This window comes from Trachymyrmex cornetzi, unplaced genomic scaffold (genome assembly GCF_001594075.2).
Source record: "Trachymyrmex cornetzi isolate Tcor2-1 unplaced genomic scaffold, Tcor1.1 scaffold83, whole genome shotgun sequence".
NCBI lineage: Eukaryota > Metazoa > Arthropoda > Insecta > Hymenoptera > Formicidae > Trachymyrmex > Trachymyrmex cornetzi.
The window spans coordinates 4,268,761-4,289,771 of record NW_017300169.1 but is presented as its reverse complement, the minus strand read 5'-3'; the positions used below and the strand labels follow the sequence as shown (position 1 = coordinate 4,289,771).

Sequence of the window (21,011 nt, the reverse complement as noted above, 5' to 3'; positions counted from 1 at the left end):
TATATATATATATATAATAATTTTCCACATTTTTATTATGTATATACTAATATATGATATGTAACAGACAAAAGACATCGAAATCCATTTAATTCTGGGGGAAGCTTTGGTTTGCTGTGTTCAAACGCAAGCTTCTCCGGAAGCAAGAGATGCTTGGACGACTTTACCTGCCGAACATGTTATTCCATATAGTAAAGATAGTGATGAATTATTAGTACATGTGCTGAATGAATTATTTAATATATACAAAGTGCCTCATCCAAACTCACGACAGGTATTTATACGTCATATTTTAAAAAAGGGGTAAAATAGTTCTCGTTTTATTAATAGCAAGATGTTTCTTTAAAGGCAGTATGTGTATGGCTATTCGCACTTCTAAAATACAACGTTCAACGAGAATGTATTAAGGAAAGATTGTCTACAATTCATCATGCATTTATAGATTTTCTTTCAGATGACAGTGGTAAGAAATATAAATTATTGATTGTATCAGTGAATTGTATCATCTTTCAGCGGAGGAAGAGATTTGATTTTTTATCTCGTAACAGATATAGTGCAAGACATTGCTTCGAAAGGCCTTAGTTTGGTACATATTAACAGCAAACAAGAAGAACGCGAGGCTTTAGTGTCCAATATATTAGATCAGTTTACACAGGGTCGTAGAACAGTGCAACAAGTTACTGCCGATACTAAATTATTTGAAGAAGGTCAACTAGGAAAGAGCCCATCTGGGTAAGATTATAATATAGAATATTTCATGTTAGTTTACAATTTAAGATAAAAATATTTGAATTAAAAACCGATTATTCACTATTTTGCTATATTAATAACGAAAAGATATGAGATATTTAAAGAAATAATGTAATTATAAAGGTTATACGTTTCGCGGGTTTCCTCCGTGTCCAGATCCATTGTTGAGATGCCAACGTTTCATGATGAAGTCCACTTCATCAGGGCGAGGATATCAGTTTGATACTCGCATATCGTATCAGACTGCTCCTTGCCCTGATGAAGTGGATTGCAAGGTTTACGAAACGTTGGCATCTCAACAATGGATCTGGACACGGAGAAAACTCGCGAAACGCATAACCTTTATACAGAAAGCACTCGTGGAAGCCTCAAGAATATTATCAAATAATGTAATTTTTCAGTGGCAACTTGTCTACTTATCGAGAAATCTGTTCTCTCGCGACAGAATTGCAGAAGCCTGAGCTTGTATATTATTTCATGCATCTGGCAAATCATAATGCGATATGGACGTCTAAAAAGGGAGCTGCTTTTGGTTTTGCAGCAATCGCCAATATTGCGAGGGATGAACTGAATAAATATCTACCCAACATTATTCCGCGATTGTATAGGTATCAGTTCGACCCGACGCCAAAGATCCAGCAGAGTATGGTCAGCATTTGGCGAGCCGTCGTCCCTTCTACCTCGAAAGCCGTTAGTAATATTATTTGATATCTGTTAACAACATTTAATGTACGTAATGTTGTAAGCATAAAAATTTATTTTTTATATATCACCATAGATCGAACAGTATCATAAAGAAATATTGACTGATGTAACTGATAATCTAACGAATAATGAATGGAGGGTACGTATCAGTTGTTGTAATGCTCTCGCAGATCTTTTAAGGAGTAATGTTCAATTCGACTTCGCCGAATGTGGCCCAGAACTCTGGAAGAAACTGTTTCGCGTAATGGACGATATTCACGAAGGCACGCGATTAGCCGCGACGAACACCACTAAAATACTCAGTAAGGTAAGTGCAAGATTTTCTACGGATTTTCTCTATAGAGTTTCTGTAACTTAAGACTAACGATGTGTTCTTTGCTTCTCCTTTCTTACTTTTTACTTCTTACTTTTTCCCTCTTTGTAATCATTTTATTGACAATTGTGTTTCTTCTCATGTGTTTTTTCTCTTCCAAATTTTGTTAAATTTTACTTTAGGCGATAGAAAATGAAGACATAGAGTAAGAGGCAAAAAGTAAAAAGTGATAAAAAGCAAGAAATATGAAGCAAGGAGCATATTATAGATTAGCCTTTTTTATAATATAGTTCGGAAATTTAATATCGTTTTTTAATCCCATAGGTTTGCATACGTCATTGTGATTCATCGCACGGTAACGCGGGGAAAGAAGTTATTCAAGCAATATTGCCCGTGTTACTCGATATTGGTATTGCTCATGTCGTGGATACAGTAAGATCTATATCATTGCAAACGGTATCTCAACTCGTATCTACAGCCGGTGTTCTATTAAAACCGTCACTCGTCAATCTGATACCGTCGTTATTGGAAACGATTGGTGAATCGGAGAATCCTAAGCTTTCATATTTGAGTAATGTGTGCGGCGCAACCACGGAGACTCAGGAAGCAATCGATAATCTTAGAGCGAATGTTGCGAGAAGTCATTATGCGTCGGATACGATAACAAAGGTATATTCTCATAGATGATTTGGAAGCAAACTCGATAAGGTATAGTCTTAATATTGTTTTTAATATTTTTGTCTGTATAGTGTATCCAATATATCGATGCGAATGTATTAAAGGAATTAATGCCAAAAGTAATAGATTTAATCAAGTTCAGCATAGGATTTGGAACAAAAATTGCTTGTTCGCATTTCTTGATTCTTCTTAGCACGCATCTGAAAACAGAGTTGCAGCCATACAGTGGTTAGTAAATCATCTCAATTTCAACAGAACATGAATAAAATACAAACTATTATTATTATACGGAACAAAGAAAATTACATATATATTTAAATTATGTATATATATTTAAATTAATCATAAAATATTTTTTGTGTCAATTTAGTAATTGATATTTTTTGATGATATAAAAATTAATTATACTATTCATTATTTTATTCAGCTAAGATACTATCTGCTTTGCTCAATGGTTTGTTGGATCGTAATGCTGCTGTAAGAAAAAATAATGCGGTTAGCATTGGACATATAGTAGGCTCCGCTAAAGATTCTAGTCTGGATAAATTATTTAATACCTTGAATATGTGGTATTTGGAACGCGAAGGTACATTTAACAGTAGCATTATATGCTCCGTTATATGCGTCCTATAATTTTATTTTATGAAAAAATGTAAATTACAGATGATGCAATAAGATTAGCGATCGGGCAAGCTTTGCAATCTATAAATAATTACAGTCAGGAGAAATTAAAGAATTATCAAAAAATAGTTATTCCTCTTGCTTTCTTTGCAATGCACGCAGAAAAGGTACCAGGTGTGTGTACTAGTATTTATAATATGTTATTCTTTACAAGCATGCCTTGCACTTTATTCTTGTGCATTTTTATACATACTGTTATTAGGAAATGAAAGCACCGTTGAATTATGGACTGATTTTTGGAACGAAATAACTCCCGGGACCGAAGCAGGAATTGTGCAAAACCTGCCAGCAATAACCAATATTTTACATACAACTTTGGAATCAGCATCATGGACTACAAAAGTGCAAGCGGCAAATGCAGTTCATACCATTGCCTTAAAGTCAGGTCATAATATTGGTACAGATGACAGAAATACCTTATTAAAGATATTGATCAATGGTTTGCATGGTAGAACGTGGAATGGGAAGGAACGTCTATTGAACGCTCTCGCTATGTTAGCATGCAATAGCAAGTACGTAAGATACCAATTTGAAACTTTTTATGCTAAAAAGATTTAATTAATACTCGTTAAATTTAATAGTTCGGATTTTATTACAGAGAAGCCTTAAATGCAGATACTGCGTTATTAGATACAGTTGTGGTAACATTACATAGGGAAAGTAAGAAAGAGAACGCTGAGTATCGTCGACACGCGTTACAAGCGTTTGCTATGGTCTTGCATGAACTCGATATTGATAGGTTTACGGAAACATATGAAATTGTACAAGAAATACTGATTAAGGTAAGATACATTGATAGTAATATTATGAAGGAATAGTTGCAAACGTGAATATAATATTTATATACTTTGCATTTAGGTATCTGATAAAAATAACGATGACGAGGAGGACACTGCGGAAGAAAATAGGAAGAAAAAAGAAAATAACATAAAGTTGCAAGAAACAATTTACGAGGTACTTGGGAAAGCATGGCCTTCCACCAAAGACACTCAAGGTTATAGAATTTAGATAAATTTTAATCAGTGAAAAATATACATTTTTATAACATTTTGAATATTTTTTTTTATAAGTCGATTCGTGATTGCAGATAAATACTGCATAGAATTCGTGACTCACTGTCAGAAAGTACTGCCAAATAGTACAAGGTCTGTTCAAGTTACTATTTTGACAGCGTTAAATCTTTTTGTGGATAGACTTGTCTTATTAAAAATAAACAAAACGGAAATGTCATTAAAAGACAAAAAACTATTAGATCACATAAGTGATAGTCTCAATAAAATATTATCATATTGTATAAGTAAGTATATACATTATAAATTATGCGATATAATTAAATGCATTAATTCTATTTAACATATGTTGCTCTATTAAAATAACTTAAGCATTTGGGATTATTATAAGATAGTACTATTTTTAAGTATCTTGTTTCTTCGCAGATATTTCGAAGTTCACCAAAATTAGAAAAGAAGCATTAAATATAGTTCTTTCGTTAGCAAGAAAAATGCGTGAGACACATAATGATGAACAACTTGATAAAATGACACAGCTTTTGAAAGAACTCTTACCCGATCTAACGAAGGATAACCAACCAGAAATACGGACCAGAGTAACTGATATTAAAGAAATGCTTAAAATTTAACCAGCACGTACATATATTAATTATGTACATGGTATCCCAGCTCGAATTTATCCTTCGCACACATCGATGCATATTGCATACTATCGTTGATGTTGGCGATCTCGAACTATAACAAAAGATTGATAACTATGGTTGCGTGTTTATTTAATATGTTAAATGTAGATGTGCCTAATTATAGTATTATATCCCTTAATAAAGTATAATTTAAAACAACTTGTTTGTAAAATTTTTTATTATGCCCTTATGTATTATATTCTAACCAAATAAATCTCGAAAAAGTAAGAGATAATAATCTAATCACTTTGTCAGTGCTATTATACTGAAAAGAATCTTTTATTTGTAACTATTATACAAAATGCGAAGTCTATAAGTCGTGTTCTGATATACACTGTTAGAGTACTAAAAATCTACAGAATATATATTTCATAATAAATAAATTTTCTTTACTTAAATAGGATCGACAACACGATATAAAAAACTGGATATATCGGTTTCATCTTATTTCCTTACATCCATAGAAAGAATAATTGTTGGGGTATCTAAAAATGTAGGTGTCTCTCTTGTTATACTTATCCACTTTCCTTTTAATTTTTTTTAGCATTCTTTTCCTTCATTTCTGTATTCTGATTTTTTTTTCGTTGCTTTATAGTTTACTTTCTCGCATCAAATGATCTAGGCATTAATCTCGTTTTATTAATTTTTGGCCTTTTTGATTTATTATTTCTTGTTTTATTAATTGATGATCTACGATGTACAGGCATTTCATCACTTGTACATGACATGCTTTTTTCTTTTTTAGTGTTTGTTGTTACTAGTTTTCTTTTTAGGTATTTTATTCTTTCTTTTTTCCTTTTGTAAGACGAAGCTGAATTAGTTCTCCACCGTCTTCGAGTCATTCTCTGTTGCTGAGGTGTCATCTCTGTAATACATTTCCTGATTCCTTTTGCCTTTTCATTTAAATATTTAAATATTTTCTTTTCTTGTTGTGCAGTCCATTTTGCAGGATCATTCTTTATTTTTTCATAACGTAGTCTCCATTAGTTCATAATTAAACATATAAAAGAATTATAAACTGATGAAGACTCTGTGAGCCGAAATATTTTATGCATTATTATGTCATTACTTGATTAAATTGTTAAATGCTTTAACAATTTAATTTAAACATCTTATTTAAACATCTTATCGTCTCTTTTATATTTTATGTTATATTAAATTATATATTTTAAACAATATTTAGTGAATATGTATTTTTTAATGCGTAAAATAAATTGTAAACAAATTGCATACCACATGTAGATTATATGACAAAAAAACAATTATTTAAAGTAGAAGAACATGATTGTAATTGGCAGGTATGTTGGATGATCTCTGTAGATTGATCCGTTTTTATCGAATTAAACTTTATTTAAAATCTTGAAAGTATATATAATTTGTAAATACATTAAAAGTATATAATTTGTAAATATATTGAAAATATATAATTTGTAATCTCAAAGCCTGTATTATAATCATTTCCAGTAAAAACGGAACAGTCTACATTAAAAAAGGATTATGAATAATATACATTACTTTCAAATATCATATCTACTTACATTTATTTTTCGTCAATTTTTTTTAACAATATCGATGCTCCAACGCTGCGTTTGTTCTTGAGATTTTCTGTAAAAGGTTTTAATTTAACTAGTAATGTATTTATAGCAATTTCATTCTCTATGAGAAGAATTAATAAGAAACAAGCTCTATTAAATTCTATCCACTTTTCTAGCACTTTTGGCGTTAGGTGTGATATTAATATTTCTCCAAATGTAGATTCGTTCTTTTTCAGCAATTCTTTGTCATACTGAATAAGTTTCTTCAACATTGTGTGTAATCCAGGATGTTCAACCATATCATACTCGTTATCATTGTCCTTGATTTTTGAATCTGTACTGCTAATAAACTTAGCAATCGATTCAAACGCAAAATTCAATTTCTCTCCCAATCCCACTTTCAATATCGCCAGAGTAGTCATAGCTATGCTACTGTTGGATAACCATATTGCTGTATTTGCGATTATAGCGTCAAAAAGCGGGCCGCAGATTGCTTCGAGGAGTTCCTTTTCCCTAATATCGGCTGACTTCTTACTAGCGGAATTATTATCACCTTGACGTAAATATTCTACTACAGCTGGCGAAAAATAAAGAGGTTTTCTTCTGGCCACGAGATATAATATGACATGTTTCCCATACTCATTCAGCGCAATGTTAACTAGATCCTCTTGTAATTCGGACAATATTATCTTCTGCACAAGAACGGTGTCATCTACAGAGTCAAAGAGCGCCAATAACGTCACGTGACCGTATTTGGATATACAAATCGCCTTTACGTTTCCCTTGAGGGCTTTCATAATAATTTTCCTATCTTTGCTGGTACTATGCCATATACATTGCATAGCAACTTTCGCACCCATTTTTGTTTGGGACAGAGTTATGATGTAAGATCGCAGCATAACTATTAACTCGCTTCTATCTTCCACCGAACATACGCAGAGGAATTCCCATAGAATCGTTTGCAGCAGAGTAGAATTAACAAAACCTTTGTTTAAAATTCTAATTAGATTTGCTTTTACGGCAGATAGTGTAGCCAGTTTCATATCTGTTGCAGTTTTAAATACATCCGACAATGATTTAACTTCCTTGTCTTTTTCCAGTTTATACATGTCCCCATAAAATTCTTGTTTAAAATGTATCTTCTCGAGACTTGTACACCAAGTAGAGTACGTGAGTTCTACAAAAGAAGCCGATACACTGTGACTCATTAACTTGACAATATTGCCGTAAAATCCAGAAATAATTCCACGCCTGATTTCTTGCGAGCCATGCTTTAAAATAGCTTTTACGCAATTTTTCGCGTATTTAGACTGTAACATCTCTACGATGAATGGCTTTATCTCTTGAGATATAGCTTGCAGAACATGTGCCTCGCAATTTTTTATCATACACTGAACCACTCTGGACATATCGTGTGTAAATATCACTTTGTTGTAATGGTTTTTTAGCATATTGTGCAACGTCTGAGTTAACGTTACACGATCGACAGACTTGCAATCAGATCTACGTAACTTCTCATTGATCTGCTTAGCCCGAATGATTTTGTCATATATTGCATCATTATTTAATCTCTTAGCTTTCCGTTTCTCTCTAAGTTCCTTTTTCTCCTTCTTCAGTTGAAGCCAATCGGTTTTCTTGGTGGTCGTAGTATTTTTCTCCAATTTTTCCAGATTTTCTTTTTTTATATTCTTCTGGTCTTCAGATTTCTGTCCAAGCTGTTTTCTTTCCCTTTTCAGTTTGAGCAACTTTATCTTCTCAATTGCATTATTCTTCCCTACTTTTGCTACTTTTGTATTCTTTCCTTTTGAGTTCTTCTTTGTTAAAGACAGTTTTACATTTTTATCTGAAAAATATTTTTTATTTTTACATGTGACTATTTCTGCACATTTTCTTTTTCATTCTTACCTGTAAATTTATTATCCACAGATTTTTCAAATGTCACTTTCTTTCTCTTTTTATTATTTCCTGCATCAACATTACTTTCTGCTTTCAGGTCATCAGCGTCCAAACTCTCTGCTGATCGTTTCATCTTTGACTGAATCTATTAAAAAAAAAAAAACATTACTATAAGGGTCAAAATAGACACCAAATCTTCAAACATGCATATATCATTTTTCACATATGTTAAAAAAATACAAAAAAATCTCACGAAAATATTAATTTTTATTATTAGATCTGTTTTTTTAGTTGAATTAGTCAGAACAGTATACACTTTTGGAATTTAAAATGAAATAGATATATATTTGGTATTTACTAAAGCGAGAAAGGAAGTTCTATAATATTGAATTCAGTCACTTGCAATACATTAGATTGGTGCATGCCAGAAGTTGCTATACATAAAATTAACAAAATTAAAAGCATAAAAATAATTTAAACCATTAACTACCCCATAATGTGATGCCGCGTCATTTAACAAAGTATATATGTATTAAACAAAATAAATATTAAAAGGGCATAGAACCAATATTTTAACAAACAATTATAATTAGAATAATAACATTACATACATATGTTTCGACTCCGATCGGGTCATTTTCAATGCAAAAAACAAAAATTAACTTAGAAATCCGGTAACATTAAAAAAAAAACTTTCAAATTACATAATAAAAATAAAAATAATATAACATAATGTCGCTAACATAATATAAAACATAAAAAATTAATAGTAACATTTTATAATGAGTAAATAATACAATGTATTGAATAGCTGTTGCAAAAATGTAAAAACTCAGAAGAAAAGAGTAAAATAATTATAACAAAATCTTAATTTTGTGAGAATATTCATGTCGTTCAAAGTCAAGTATAAGTAGTCCCATTGAAATTAAGATTAACTTGCAATAACGAACATCTCTTGTCAGAAGAAAATAAAAAAGGAGTTATAACCAATTGAAATTATGCTTAATATGCAAATACGAACATTTCTTATAAGATGAAAATGGAAATATTTGCATATTAAGCATAATTTCAATTGGTTATAACTCCTTTTTTATTTTCTTCTGACAAGAGATGTTCGTTATTGCAAGTTAATCTTAATTTCAATGGGACTACTTATACTTGACTTTGAATGACATGAATATTCTCACAAAATTAAGATTTAGTTATAATTATTTTACTCTTTTCTTCTGAGTTTTTACATTTTTGCAATAGCTATTCAATACATTGTATTTTTTTAATGTTACCGGATTTCTAAGTTAATTTTTGTTTTTTGCATTGAAAATGACCCGATCGGAGTCGAAACGTATGTAATGTTATTATGTATGTAATGTTATTATTCTAATTATAATTGTTTGTTAAAATATTGGTTCTATGCCCTTTTAATATTTATTTTGTTTTATACATATTGAACCTTATTGTTATTTTATTATATATGTATTATTTCATTGTCAATATTGAATATATTATGAATTATGCCATTGCATTATATAAAGCAGTCTTTAATGTGCACTATGTACTGGGTGCACACTAATTTCGTGTAATGATCAAAATCATAAAACAATCTAATACAAGAATAAAAACCAGACTTTTGTCTTTAAGCGTATAATAAACATTACCGTAATTTCAATCTAATCTCATATAACCTCAAAGAGAGATTGAGGGTGCAAGTCCACTAACTCGATGGAAACAACATCGATTTAATTTCAACGTGGAGTGTTTTCCAGTTTTAAACTTATGAAAAATCTTCTTTTTACTTATATCCTCTTTTTACTATCCGATAATATTAATTTCAAATACTGCGGATACTCCAGTAACGAAATCGATTTTCCTATTTCACCACGTGGTTTGCCTTCCGTTGCGCGTGCGCGACCCGCGTTTCGGTGATTGGTCCGGCAAGTGTCGATCGTCATTTTGATACCTCGAGAATCGCTATTCGATAAATCACGTAATCGCGAGTATCGCGACCAGTCACAAAATGCCCTACACATATTCGAGTCGCTTCGTGTTTCTCGCGCGATCATTGCTTGAAAGCGAATTTCGCGCGTGAAAACATTACTCTTGTGTCGCACATCGGATTCGCTCGCGGTGGAAGTCATTCGCACGCGATTCTACGTTAATCTCGCAAGTTCCGGTGCTTCAGCTTTCGCTCAGAATCGGATCATCGGGACCCTCCTCGTAGATCTCACGTCAATTACCCGGTTGAAGTACGCCAAAAGTGCAACGTGCAACTTATGCACGAGCATCATTTGCATCGTTGTCAGGTATGTATATGTTGCAAGCTATGCTATATTTGATTGATATGTATCAAGTATAATATTAGATTAACATTATATCAATATTATATTAGATTAATATATATTAAGATTTAAATATCTCAATTAAAAAATAATACTCCATTCTTATCTCTTTCATATCTTCGAAACGTCAAAGACGCGTGACAGACGTTACGCCACGCGACAGATCGCGAAGAGATAAGACCTCGTCTACAATCAAGTCGGCTGACGCTTGTCGGGTGTCGTTAGTTGTAAAAGATGGGACCTGACTAATCCAAATGACGCCAAGCAGCCGACATCGACAGCCAACACGAAAAATTAAGATTATGCGCATGCACACAACATACGACAACGTCTCCCGACTGATTGTAGACCAAGCCCAATGAAAAAGGCGCGGAAATATAAAATGTATTGAAATTTTAATTATTGAATTTTAATTAGAATTTGAATGCTCTTTGTAGAATATTAATTAATTTACCATATTTTCACCGATTATATTTCAACGCGATCGGTGAATATATATATGACAAGTTAATTTTCTGTGAGAAATTCAAAATTTAATTATAATCCAATGGCTATGTTAATAAGATTGGTTTATACATTTAGATTCAAGGAGGACAAGATCAATTATATTAAAGAATTTTACAACAATTGCAAAGTTATGCAAAGCTGCTTCCTCTGCTAAACGCAGCCAATAATTTAAATTTGAATACTTGTATTTTTGCGGCATTTACGACATCGCGATAGCTCATGCTCTTCACATTAGAGATCCTATAATTGCCTGTAATAATAGACAGAGTTTGGTCACGAGATGACAAACTTTTGATTAGCCTATCGTTTTTCGTTAACTTCAGTAAGTGGAATGAGTGAAATAATATAGTCTAAAAGTTATAGACTGAAATAGTATATACAAGATGATTCATTTTAATTTTAACATGCAAATACTTCGAAAATAATGAAATTTTAATGCAAAAAAATAATGCACAAGACATTCCAAATAAAAGTTGTACAATACAGAAGGAGACGTACAATGGTGATGTATTACTATACTTTAATCTGAGTTATATTCTAAAATAATCTAAAATGTCCTCTCCGCGGAAAATGTTATCTGATACACGTTACGTATACTATACCTCTCCTATAAGTAAAATTTTCCTCAGAGAGAACGTTTTGGAATGCACCCAAGCAGAACAACAAGTCATCATGATGTCAAAATGATTCCAAGATGTTCATTAAAAGCCATTTTTCGATTCATTTTAACATCATTTTGACGTTATCGTGACTTGTAGTTCTACTTGGGTAGCTTGGAAAGTTTTTCAGTAAAATTGCATATTTCCGAAATACTTGCCTGTTAATATTAAAATGAATCTACTTGTATAAAAAGAGAAAGTATTACAGTATATATTATACTGTCCTATCTCACTTTCATTTTGACGAAATCACTCTGACCGGACTCTATAATATGAAGGGTACGCTCCTTTGGCGCTCACAGTGCTAATGAGCATCATTTATCCTCATTTAATATTAGATGAATAACAAGGATAAAATAATTTCAAGAGCACTGTGAGCAGCAAATGAAACGTAGCCAGGGTCATCTACTTCGTATCGGTTTTTAGCTCCGCCCCTGGTTGGGCAACGAAGGGAGGAACGCGCGCGCGGGAAGCCGCGTCAGATTCCCAAGCAGCCGCCCGAGCTGCCTTGAGTAGGGCGGCAGCGGCGGGAGCGGTTCGCACTGTTCGCAGCTGGGTCTCGTGCCGCGCCTTAGTGTGTATTTTTAACCCAGATCCGATCCGCGTTTATCCCGTGTGAAACGATCAAGTCACGCATACCAGTCCGCGAGTGCTCGCGAGCGAGAGTGTGCCGGTAATTCGTAGCGTCGCGCTGCATCCAGGAAAATCGGCGCGGAGCGAAGTCGATCGATCACGCAACGGGAAGACGAAAGGGAGAGACAGAGTGAGAAGGACAGTGGAAGGGGAAAGGAGAGAGACAGTGGGAACGGCGCGCAACCGGCTCAACAGGTGAGAAAACGTGGCGGCGTGGCGGCCGCGTCAGCTGATCGCGACACGCCGGACGTCGAGCGAGGGAGCGGCTCGTCTGACTCTACTTTGGCTTGTATTTACTCATTTCCCGATATTCGGGAAGCTATATTTGTACCATTGCCAACGAGGATCGCACTATGCGAACGTGGCCGTTCGCATCGCTTTCCGCCGGATCGCGTTTCTGTTCGCGGGCCGCCCGCCGAGAGGCGGTGCGCGTTCAGAGTTCCGCGCGCGATAACTTTTTTCCTGTCACATAGCTGCGTTCTGCAGATGCTTTGCTGCTTCGAGATAAATTCAGAGATAAATCTCGTAGCGTAATTCGAGCGCTACACTGCTGGATATCAAAAGAGCAATGGCAACCCAATCTCTTGAGTAAATATAACATTTTGTTATTACCTTCCATATCAAAATCTCTGGCGAATTCGATTGGAAGCACTAGTTCGTACTGGTGCATATTAAAGTCGTTGTACACTGATTTAATTTGAGTATAAAAGTGAAATGCAAATATTTCAAATTATAATACATATTTTACCTAATAGGTAAAATGAAATGTACTGAGTGTTTCAGGATTTAATCGATTTTTATGTTTATTTATAAACATATCTTTATGTTATTTTGTGTACGACGGCTTTAATGTGCATCAGTGCGCATTGAGTGCGTTCAATCGAATTCGCTATAAATTAAGCCATTTCTGTAGTTATGCTCCACAATCTTGCTTTAAGAGACCTTAAGTCGTAGGTCGAAAGAGATTAAGGGTCGTAGCAGAAAGGCTGACTTATAATCTTAAGACAGTGTCTTATGATCTTAAGTATTATGTCTTTAGTAAAGCGTCGTCTACAATAAAGAACAGTAGAGATGTCGGGAGTAAGCTGGTTTTTCGGCCCAGCCAGAAATGGTTGATTGATCAACGTCAAATCGATGCTGATTCAACGTTGATCAACGTTGAATTAATATCGAATTGGAACGTTGATCAATCAATTATTTCTGGCTGGGCCGGAAAACCGGCTTAACCCCGACGTGTCTACAGCCTCTACTCTGCTACTGTTCATTGTAGACGACGCTTTATGTCTTTAGTAACGCACAAAAACTTATGAATTATATTTTAAAGGCACCTCGTATTTATCAGGAATGGGCAAGTTACTTTGTAAAAGTATAAATTAATTACAGTTACAGTTTTTCTTTTTCAAAAAGTAATTAATTACCGTTACAAGTTATTGATTCTGAAAAGTAATTCGTTACAGTTACTGACAAAGTAACTTTAAGTTATTTTTAAGTTACTTTTTTCATCGGAATTTTTACTAGTAGTATCGATACCATTAGGGCTGTATTCAGAAACGTTGTCCAACTGCCTTCATGTATCGTTTTACCCTTGTTTTTCATCTAATATTAAACAAGGATGATACACGGGGTCATCAGAGCAATGCAGCCTAGGACAATTAAAAAAAAAAGACTGGCTTACATTTACACGTTATACAATTTTATTCAAAAAGATAAAAAAATTGTATGGCAAAGACCATTTTCGTTAAAGTAATATAAACACATATGAATATATGAATATGAAATAGCACACATATACAATGTTTTTTGTAAAAAAAATTCTTTTTATATTCGGCTAAAAGTTGCAAATAAATTCCAGCACTAATCCAAAATGGTCTACAACCGTTTCACTGAGCGCTCTTGTATTTGATTGGCGGATTCCATTAGATCCCAAAATATAGACCAAACAGATACAAGAGTTCATTGAACGCTTTAATTAAATTTCTTTCTTCTGATTAATCTAATGTTTCGAAGTATTTGTTGCGCCAAGTGGACACTACCGCACATTAAATTGACAAATAAGTTTAAAATATATAAAATAACAATGAAAGTAATTAAATTAGTTACTAGTTACTTAAAAGATCTAACTAAATTAAGTTATAATTACAGATGGAAAGAAAGTAACGAAGTTAAGTTACAATTACTGAAAAAAAGTAATTCTAACTGTAACTTCGTTATAAGTAACGAGTTACTTCCCATCCCTGGTATTTATACACTTTTAAGACATAAGTCATAAGATAGTTCTTGTGCATTACTAAAGACATAAGACTTAAGTTATAAGACATTGTCTTAAGATTATAAGTCAGCTTTCTGCTAAGGCCCTAAATGACAATAACTTCTGTCTTTAAACTGTTTTTGCACAGTCTTTAGGCTTTAATCGTTAAGCGAATTGAGCAAAACTCAATTCTTACGGCCTAAAAGCATAAGTTTTGTGACAGATGTATCGTCATTTAGGGCTGCCGCAGACAGAATTTCTGTAACAGTAACCTTAAGACGTGAACTTAAGCCGATGAGTCAATCAGGATATTGTTTTAGAACTACATACTCTAACGGAAATAGAAATAGCAGTAAACTTATCCATAAGGCGAGTTTCATCTTGATTGGCTCATCGGCTTAAGTTTACGTCTTACTATTACGAAATTTTGTGTGCGGCAGCCCTTTGAACTTACAGGCTTACGGCTTACAGCCTCTTAAAGCAAGGTTGTGGACTTACTCTTAGTAAACAACGTTTATATTAACGTATGTACTTAATAATAAACTATGGATGACACCATATGGTGTCAGGTCGGCCGTCAACAGTTCTGAAAAATTTTTTTCTTTTTAAATCAGGAAATATGGGTACCTGGGGGTTTTCGAGGTCGCTAAAAACTTTTCTGACCATCCTAGGCTTTGAAAAACCTCATATAAATCCGAAATCAACGTTTATTCACCTAATTTTTCAATATTAAGTTAGTTATCGAATAGTTAAATTCGATAAAATAAAACGCCATATATACATCATATATATATATATATATATATATCATATATACATAATATACAGTATGGTTCTACATATATATAATATATTTAAATACATTTTATACTATCAAAATTGTGAAGACATTATATAGTGCCCCTGGCCGCCTGGAGGTTAATAAATTCGCTGTTAAATATTAATGAGTCAAATTTAAACCATTTCCTTGAATTAAATCTTGTTATCTTTAACTTTTAAATGTGTCAAAATGTATTATTTGTAACACAAAATATGTGATTAAAGAGACAATCTAAACAATCCATTTCTGTGGTTGAATCGCTTAGTTTCAAAATAAACAATATCATACCTTAATATATGCATTAATAAATAATAAGCTAAATTTGAATTAAGTTTAATACACTTCTTAAATTTAATTCCATTGTTTTTTAGTTACATTAACAATTTAATATATATTATGCTACTGCATTTATAGATACTTTATATAAAGTAGCCTTTAATTTGTATTAATCCAATATAGTGCGAGTGATCGAATTCTTCGTAACAGTGTACAAGTAGCTCGCACTATTTCAGCACGTCGAAAGGATGTACCGTATGCGAAATTATATATTTACATATAAAAGCATTTTATAAGTCCTGTCTGATAAAATATGTAACATCTTATTGCCTTTTTTAACATATATCTACGTATATGTACATATATATTATGTATATTAGATTTGTAAAATGAATTTTAAGATTACCATGTTTTTGTCATATTATTTATTTATTTATTGTGTATAGAGAAATTACGAGGCATACACAAATGGTGAGGCACCAGCAGAACTGCTGTTATTAAGCCTCTCAGAAAACGAAACGAATTACAAATTACAAATAAATTAATACAATTCCAGAAAGATAAGCTTCTTGCTTAGTAAATAACTCGATAGTTTTAAGAAGGTAGAGGCCAAGAATGATTTGAGCTTAATTGCTGTTACTAAGCCTACCAGAAAACGAAACGAATTACAAATTACAAATAAATGAGTACAATTCCAGAAAGATAAGTTTCTTGCTTAGTAAATAACTCGATAGTTTTAAGAAAGTAGGAAAACGCAGCCTTAAATTTGAAAGTTCGATGTCAAGGGAAGGAATTATGATATCGTGTGTCAGGAGTGTCATCAGAATGGAGGTCGGAGTTCAAGTACAGGAGACTATGGAGGTATCGAGACATGCCAGAACGAAAGAGACGAAAAACAAGACAACACAAATGAAGAACATAACGCTGATGCATCTTGAGCCAACCAGAGTACAAAAACAAGAGGAGATATGATCATACTTACGTATATTAAAAGAATAACGAAGACATGAATTCTGAACACGCTGGACTCGGATAAGCAATTTTTGAGACAAAGCTGATATATAGATCGAGTCGAACAAGGAAATACAACCAGTTGGGATATTAGGAGTTTCTGTGAGGTTGATAGGATGTGACGAAATGGATATAAAAGGCGGAGACATAAGAAGGTTGCGCGACATTTCACCACGATGTGCTCACTAAAAGTCCAGGAGGAGTCAAAATGGACTCCAAGAATTTTAACAGTGGGAGAGAGAGGGATTTGTGAATGGTTAAGGAGAATGTTGAAAGAAGAGAGATGGGATAGTAAGGAAGGTGATCCTGCAACGCGCAAAGAGGATTTAGAAGGGTTAAGATGGAATGCATTGGAAGAGGCCCATTGCGCAATAGAGCAAAGATTCTGGTTTATGTCAGCAGCAGCAGGGGAAGCTTCGGATACATGAAAAGAGTACAATAGTACGACATCATCAGCATACATGAAGAGTTCAGAGTTAAGTGATATGGAAACAAGGTCAGCGGTAAATATCGTGAAAAATAAAGGACCAAGGATGGAACCTTGGGGGACGCCGCAGGGGATATTGCGAGGAAGAGAGAAGGAGGGAGAAGGATTATAAAGAAGGACACGTTGAGAGCGATTAGTAAGGAAGGAACGTAAAAATGATAGAGCGGAAGAAGATAGGCCAGAGGAAAAAAGCTTTAGGAGAAGCAATTCGTGATCAACTATATCAAAAGCCCTCGAAAAATCAAGGGCAATAAGCGAGGTTAATAATCCTGAGTCGAATCCGCGTAACACAGTATCACACGGAGAAAAATGTACAGTAAATACCACTAGAATTCTAGTAAACTTTATGGAATTATCAATATTCATATAGGGATACGTGCCCACTTATGTAAAATTTTCTTTACATTTCTGGTAAATGAGATTGTCGTATGATAACCATTCTTACCTTATTGACAATTTTTTCTTTAGCATTGACAAAATTTACTTTACTGCATAGCTGTTTGTGCTCGTCAATCTTGAAAATAATACGATTTACTTTACTGTAAGTATAATTTACTTTACTGAAAGTATAATTTATCTTTCTATAAGATAATAGTCACTTGAAATGGTGTACTATAATTATAATGTATTTTTTATATTAAATCACCGGTATTTTTTACTTTTAGGCAAATAAAATTTATCACAAATTCGGTAAAAATAGCCAGAATATTTTTACTAGTCTTGGAAGGTATTCATCTCTAAATTATTTTTCTCCGTGCAGATAAGTGAAGGAGCTCAGTAGTAGTACTGTGAGAACTGCAAAAGCCAGACTGACAATCAGGAATCGAATTGCACCTCCGGAAGAAGGCATTCAATTGATCGAAACAAATACGCTCAAGCAATTTAGAGAGGAAAGAAGGGATAGAAATTGCTCGAAAGGAGGAGAGTAAGGGGTTACTATTTTTAAGAATTGGAAATACCATAGCTTGCTTCCAGGAGCTTCCACCAGCTCCACGAGAGAGCCAGCCGGAGGAGCAATAAAGGTAAGTTCGCGGAAAGATAGAGAGTCTCTAATGAAAAGTGCGACTCCCCCCCGACACACCGCAGACCGATCAGAGCGGGTAAGAGAGTACTCCGGAATAGCGACATATGACGAGTCGACATCACCGCGCAGCCAAGTCTCGCTAACGGCAAGTATATACATCAAGTCGCCGATACGCTACAAAACCTCAGCTTTAAGCAAGATGCGGGATAATCGATCTAGCGTTAACGCCATAAATAAAAAGCCGCCACCGGAGACAGCACCGACGTATCCTCCACCCCGAGAGCGCAAAGCAGATTCAGATCGAAAATCAGACATGCGTGGAGTCAGTCAATCCGAGCGATTATCCGTTGAGAGAGCCGACAAAGATGGCCCGGGGCATCCGGAAGGATCAACGGCGACGTCAGCCTCACGCAACAGCACATCCGAGGACGAATATCGGATGAATCGAGAGCCGTCAGACAGACGGAAAATAAATCACGCCACGACATTATGTGTGTGCGTGAATTTTGTAACATATAGGGGAGACCGGGGTCAGATCTGACTTCGTTTTAAGTTATGTAAATTATTATATTATTTTTGTATAAGTTAATATTTGTGATAATCATTTTGCATAGCTAATTTGGCATTTGGATAAAGAAGAACGAGCTAAATTGGCGGGAATCACTTGTTCGGATTTTGCGTTAATTATATAATTAGATTTATATTTATATTGATAAGAATCTAAATTAAAGGGTTGAAACGTTTATTTAAATTGATTTGTTATATTCATATGAAAATAAAGTGTTTTCTCTGCATCCAAACAGCTGATGTAGGCTCTAACGGGTTTTTTATTTTATTTTTTTCATATTAGTTATCAGTTTCCTCTTATTATTAAAATATTATTAGATAATAATCATATTCTTAGATAGTAATCAATATTATTATATAGATAATAAAAAAAAAGTGAAATGTATGTAGTAACTGGTGTAGAATTCATTTTTTGATAAGTCTCTTAATTTCGTCTGTAAAAATTCGTAACTGAAAAATGAGTACTAGCCTCGGTCTCCCCTACACACAATATAGATAAAGAATAATTTACTAAAAGTATCATTTTATATGTATGAATAGGTATATAGTCCATTAAAGATATGATAATGTCAACATTGCATTACATAAATATGATAATTGATTTCTATTATATAAATATGCTTATATATGGAAAAACGATTTTGCTGAAGTATTAAAAAAAATTAATTAAAGACTCAATATAATTTTGTTATTACCATAAAAATAATAATGCAGATATTGCTCATGTATAATAAGTAATGTTGCAAAAAACATGTGTTAATTATCATATACTTCCTTTAGTTTTAATTTTTAATGTAATGTAATGTATATTTATGTCCGTATTCATAGTCAGATCTTATGTTTAAGACTTCCTTAAATTTATTTTCAGATGTTTAGTAGTCAATAAAATAATTCATAGAGCATCCGAAAATAAATTTAAAGAAGCTTGATAAGATCTGACTGAATACGGGCATTAGTTATACTTGTATGGATGTAACATTTAAACTGTATAAATCTACTTATGAAGTAAAATAAGATTGAGTTCATGATTATTAATCAATCTTTTAGTTAAATTATTGACTAAAAAAATCACTATTTTAAAATCTCTTTAGAGAGATGTTTTAAGAAAATAAACAATTGCAATTTGAAATAAATTAATAGATCGATGAGAAAAAATCTAATTAAATAAGAAAATTCCTATTTCCGGTTGCACTAGATCTTATATATTGCTGTGTGAATTTATACAGATTCATATTTCATTTTTCAAACAGCGCGTCGAAATTGTTTTCGGAAGGCAGTCATAAATAAATGAAAAAGTAGGGGAGACCGGAAACAAAAATAACATTTTGACTTTGAAGTGTTATAATAGTTAAAATATTTACATTAAAAAAATATGTATTTTTGGATGTAGAATTTACTTAGCTACAAAATTTTCTTTGATTTGTGTAACCAGAAAAAAAGTTATGTTTGTTTAAAGACTATGAGGAATTTTATTACAACCGTCCCAATCCCGTGAACGATTGTAACAGTAGAGGGAGATAATCGTATCACATCTGCCAGAGGTACATAACACAACTACATAAGTCATACTCTTTCTTGCAGCTGCACGAATGGATAACTGGTCCTTTATAACGTCTTTAAATGTCTGTTTGTATATAAAGAGATACTTCTATTAATATAATTTTTCTCTTATCTATCTCACGTTTTCTCTTGTTAACAACATTCTATGAAGAAAAATACAAATAACATTGTACAAAATAATACTAAAATAAAATCAAATAAGTTCGGGGACAATTGTAATATTATAATTGACCCCAGGTCAATTATAATACTACAAAACTCGCACTGAACCAAAAATGTACGTAAATACAATAAAAGTATTCATTGGTATTAATAAAAAATTCATTAAAATTGGTCCAATGAACAATTTTATTCCTATAATGATTTAGGTTTTATAAAATGATCAATTTGAGTTATTAAACTATTAAGAATTCATTGTGACAATGAATATATACATTAAAATAGTCTGCCATGGATTTATTATAATATAATAACCAAAAACTTTAGTCATTCAATGAATAATATAATTAAATCATGCATTAAACTTTATTGTGTGTTATTAATGCGTTTATTGAGCTAATGTACAGACTTTATTAACTAATAAAAAAATGCGTTAATATAATGAATGTATTTTATCACTTCTACAAAATTTT

At 33.0% G+C, this 21,011-nt stretch overlaps 3 protein-coding genes across 6 annotated transcripts in view; 2 read left to right on the top strand and 1 right to left on the bottom strand.

The window, feature by feature from the left end:
* The window catches only part of LOC108768824 (proteasome-associated protein ECM29 homolog), a 10,660-nt gene extending 5,711 nt beyond the window's left edge, over positions 1-4,949 (top strand). The window contains exons 15-28 of the mRNA XM_018519442.1: positions 68-274; positions 349-463; positions 549-732; positions 1,152-1,440; positions 1,529-1,762; positions 2,093-2,437; positions 2,518-2,674; positions 2,874-3,032; positions 3,110-3,241; positions 3,330-3,639; positions 3,726-3,909; positions 3,986-4,121; positions 4,215-4,424; positions 4,564-4,949. Coding sequence (XP_018374944.1) covers positions 68-274; positions 349-463; positions 549-732; positions 1,152-1,440; positions 1,529-1,762; positions 2,093-2,437; positions 2,518-2,674; positions 2,874-3,032; positions 3,110-3,241; positions 3,330-3,639; positions 3,726-3,909; positions 3,986-4,121; positions 4,215-4,424; positions 4,564-4,766 — 2,865 coding nt within the window. The 3' untranslated portion in view covers positions 4,767-4,949. The remainder of the gene's footprint in view (positions 1-67; positions 275-348; positions 464-548; positions 733-1,151; positions 1,441-1,528; positions 1,763-2,092; positions 2,438-2,517; positions 2,675-2,873; positions 3,033-3,109; positions 3,242-3,329; positions 3,640-3,725; positions 3,910-3,985; positions 4,122-4,214; positions 4,425-4,563) is intronic.
* Positions 4,950-6,269: 1,320 nt separating this feature from the next.
* peng (Pumilio and CPL domain-containing protein penguin) overlaps positions 6,270-21,011 on the bottom strand; it is a 37,876-nt gene continuing 23,134 nt past the window's right edge. The window contains exons 1-3 of one of the 3 annotated variants that reach the window (XM_018519465.1): positions 9,907-10,135; positions 8,261-8,396; positions 6,270-8,198 (exon numbers count right to left, since the gene is read on the bottom strand). In XM_018519465.1, coding sequence (XP_018374967.1) covers positions 6,361-8,198; positions 8,261-8,384 — 1,962 coding nt within the window. In that variant the 5' untranslated portion in view covers positions 8,385-8,396; positions 9,907-10,135 and the 3' untranslated portion in view covers positions 6,270-6,360. Of the gene's footprint in view, positions 8,199-8,260; positions 8,397-9,906; positions 10,136-21,011 lie in introns of those variants that run through there. The other 2 variants (XM_018519466.1, XM_018519467.1) reach the window with 2 other exon arrangements.
* LOC108768840 (elongation of very long chain fatty acids protein AAEL008004) overlaps positions 10,224-21,011 on the top strand; it is a 70,316-nt gene continuing 59,528 nt past the window's right edge. The window contains exon 1 of one of the 2 annotated variants that reach the window (XM_018519470.1): positions 10,224-10,551. The gene's annotated coding sequence lies outside the window, so the exon portion shown is untranslated. Of the gene's footprint in view, positions 10,552-12,320; positions 12,582-21,011 lie in introns of those variants that run through there. The other variant, XM_018519471.1, reaches the window with a different exon arrangement.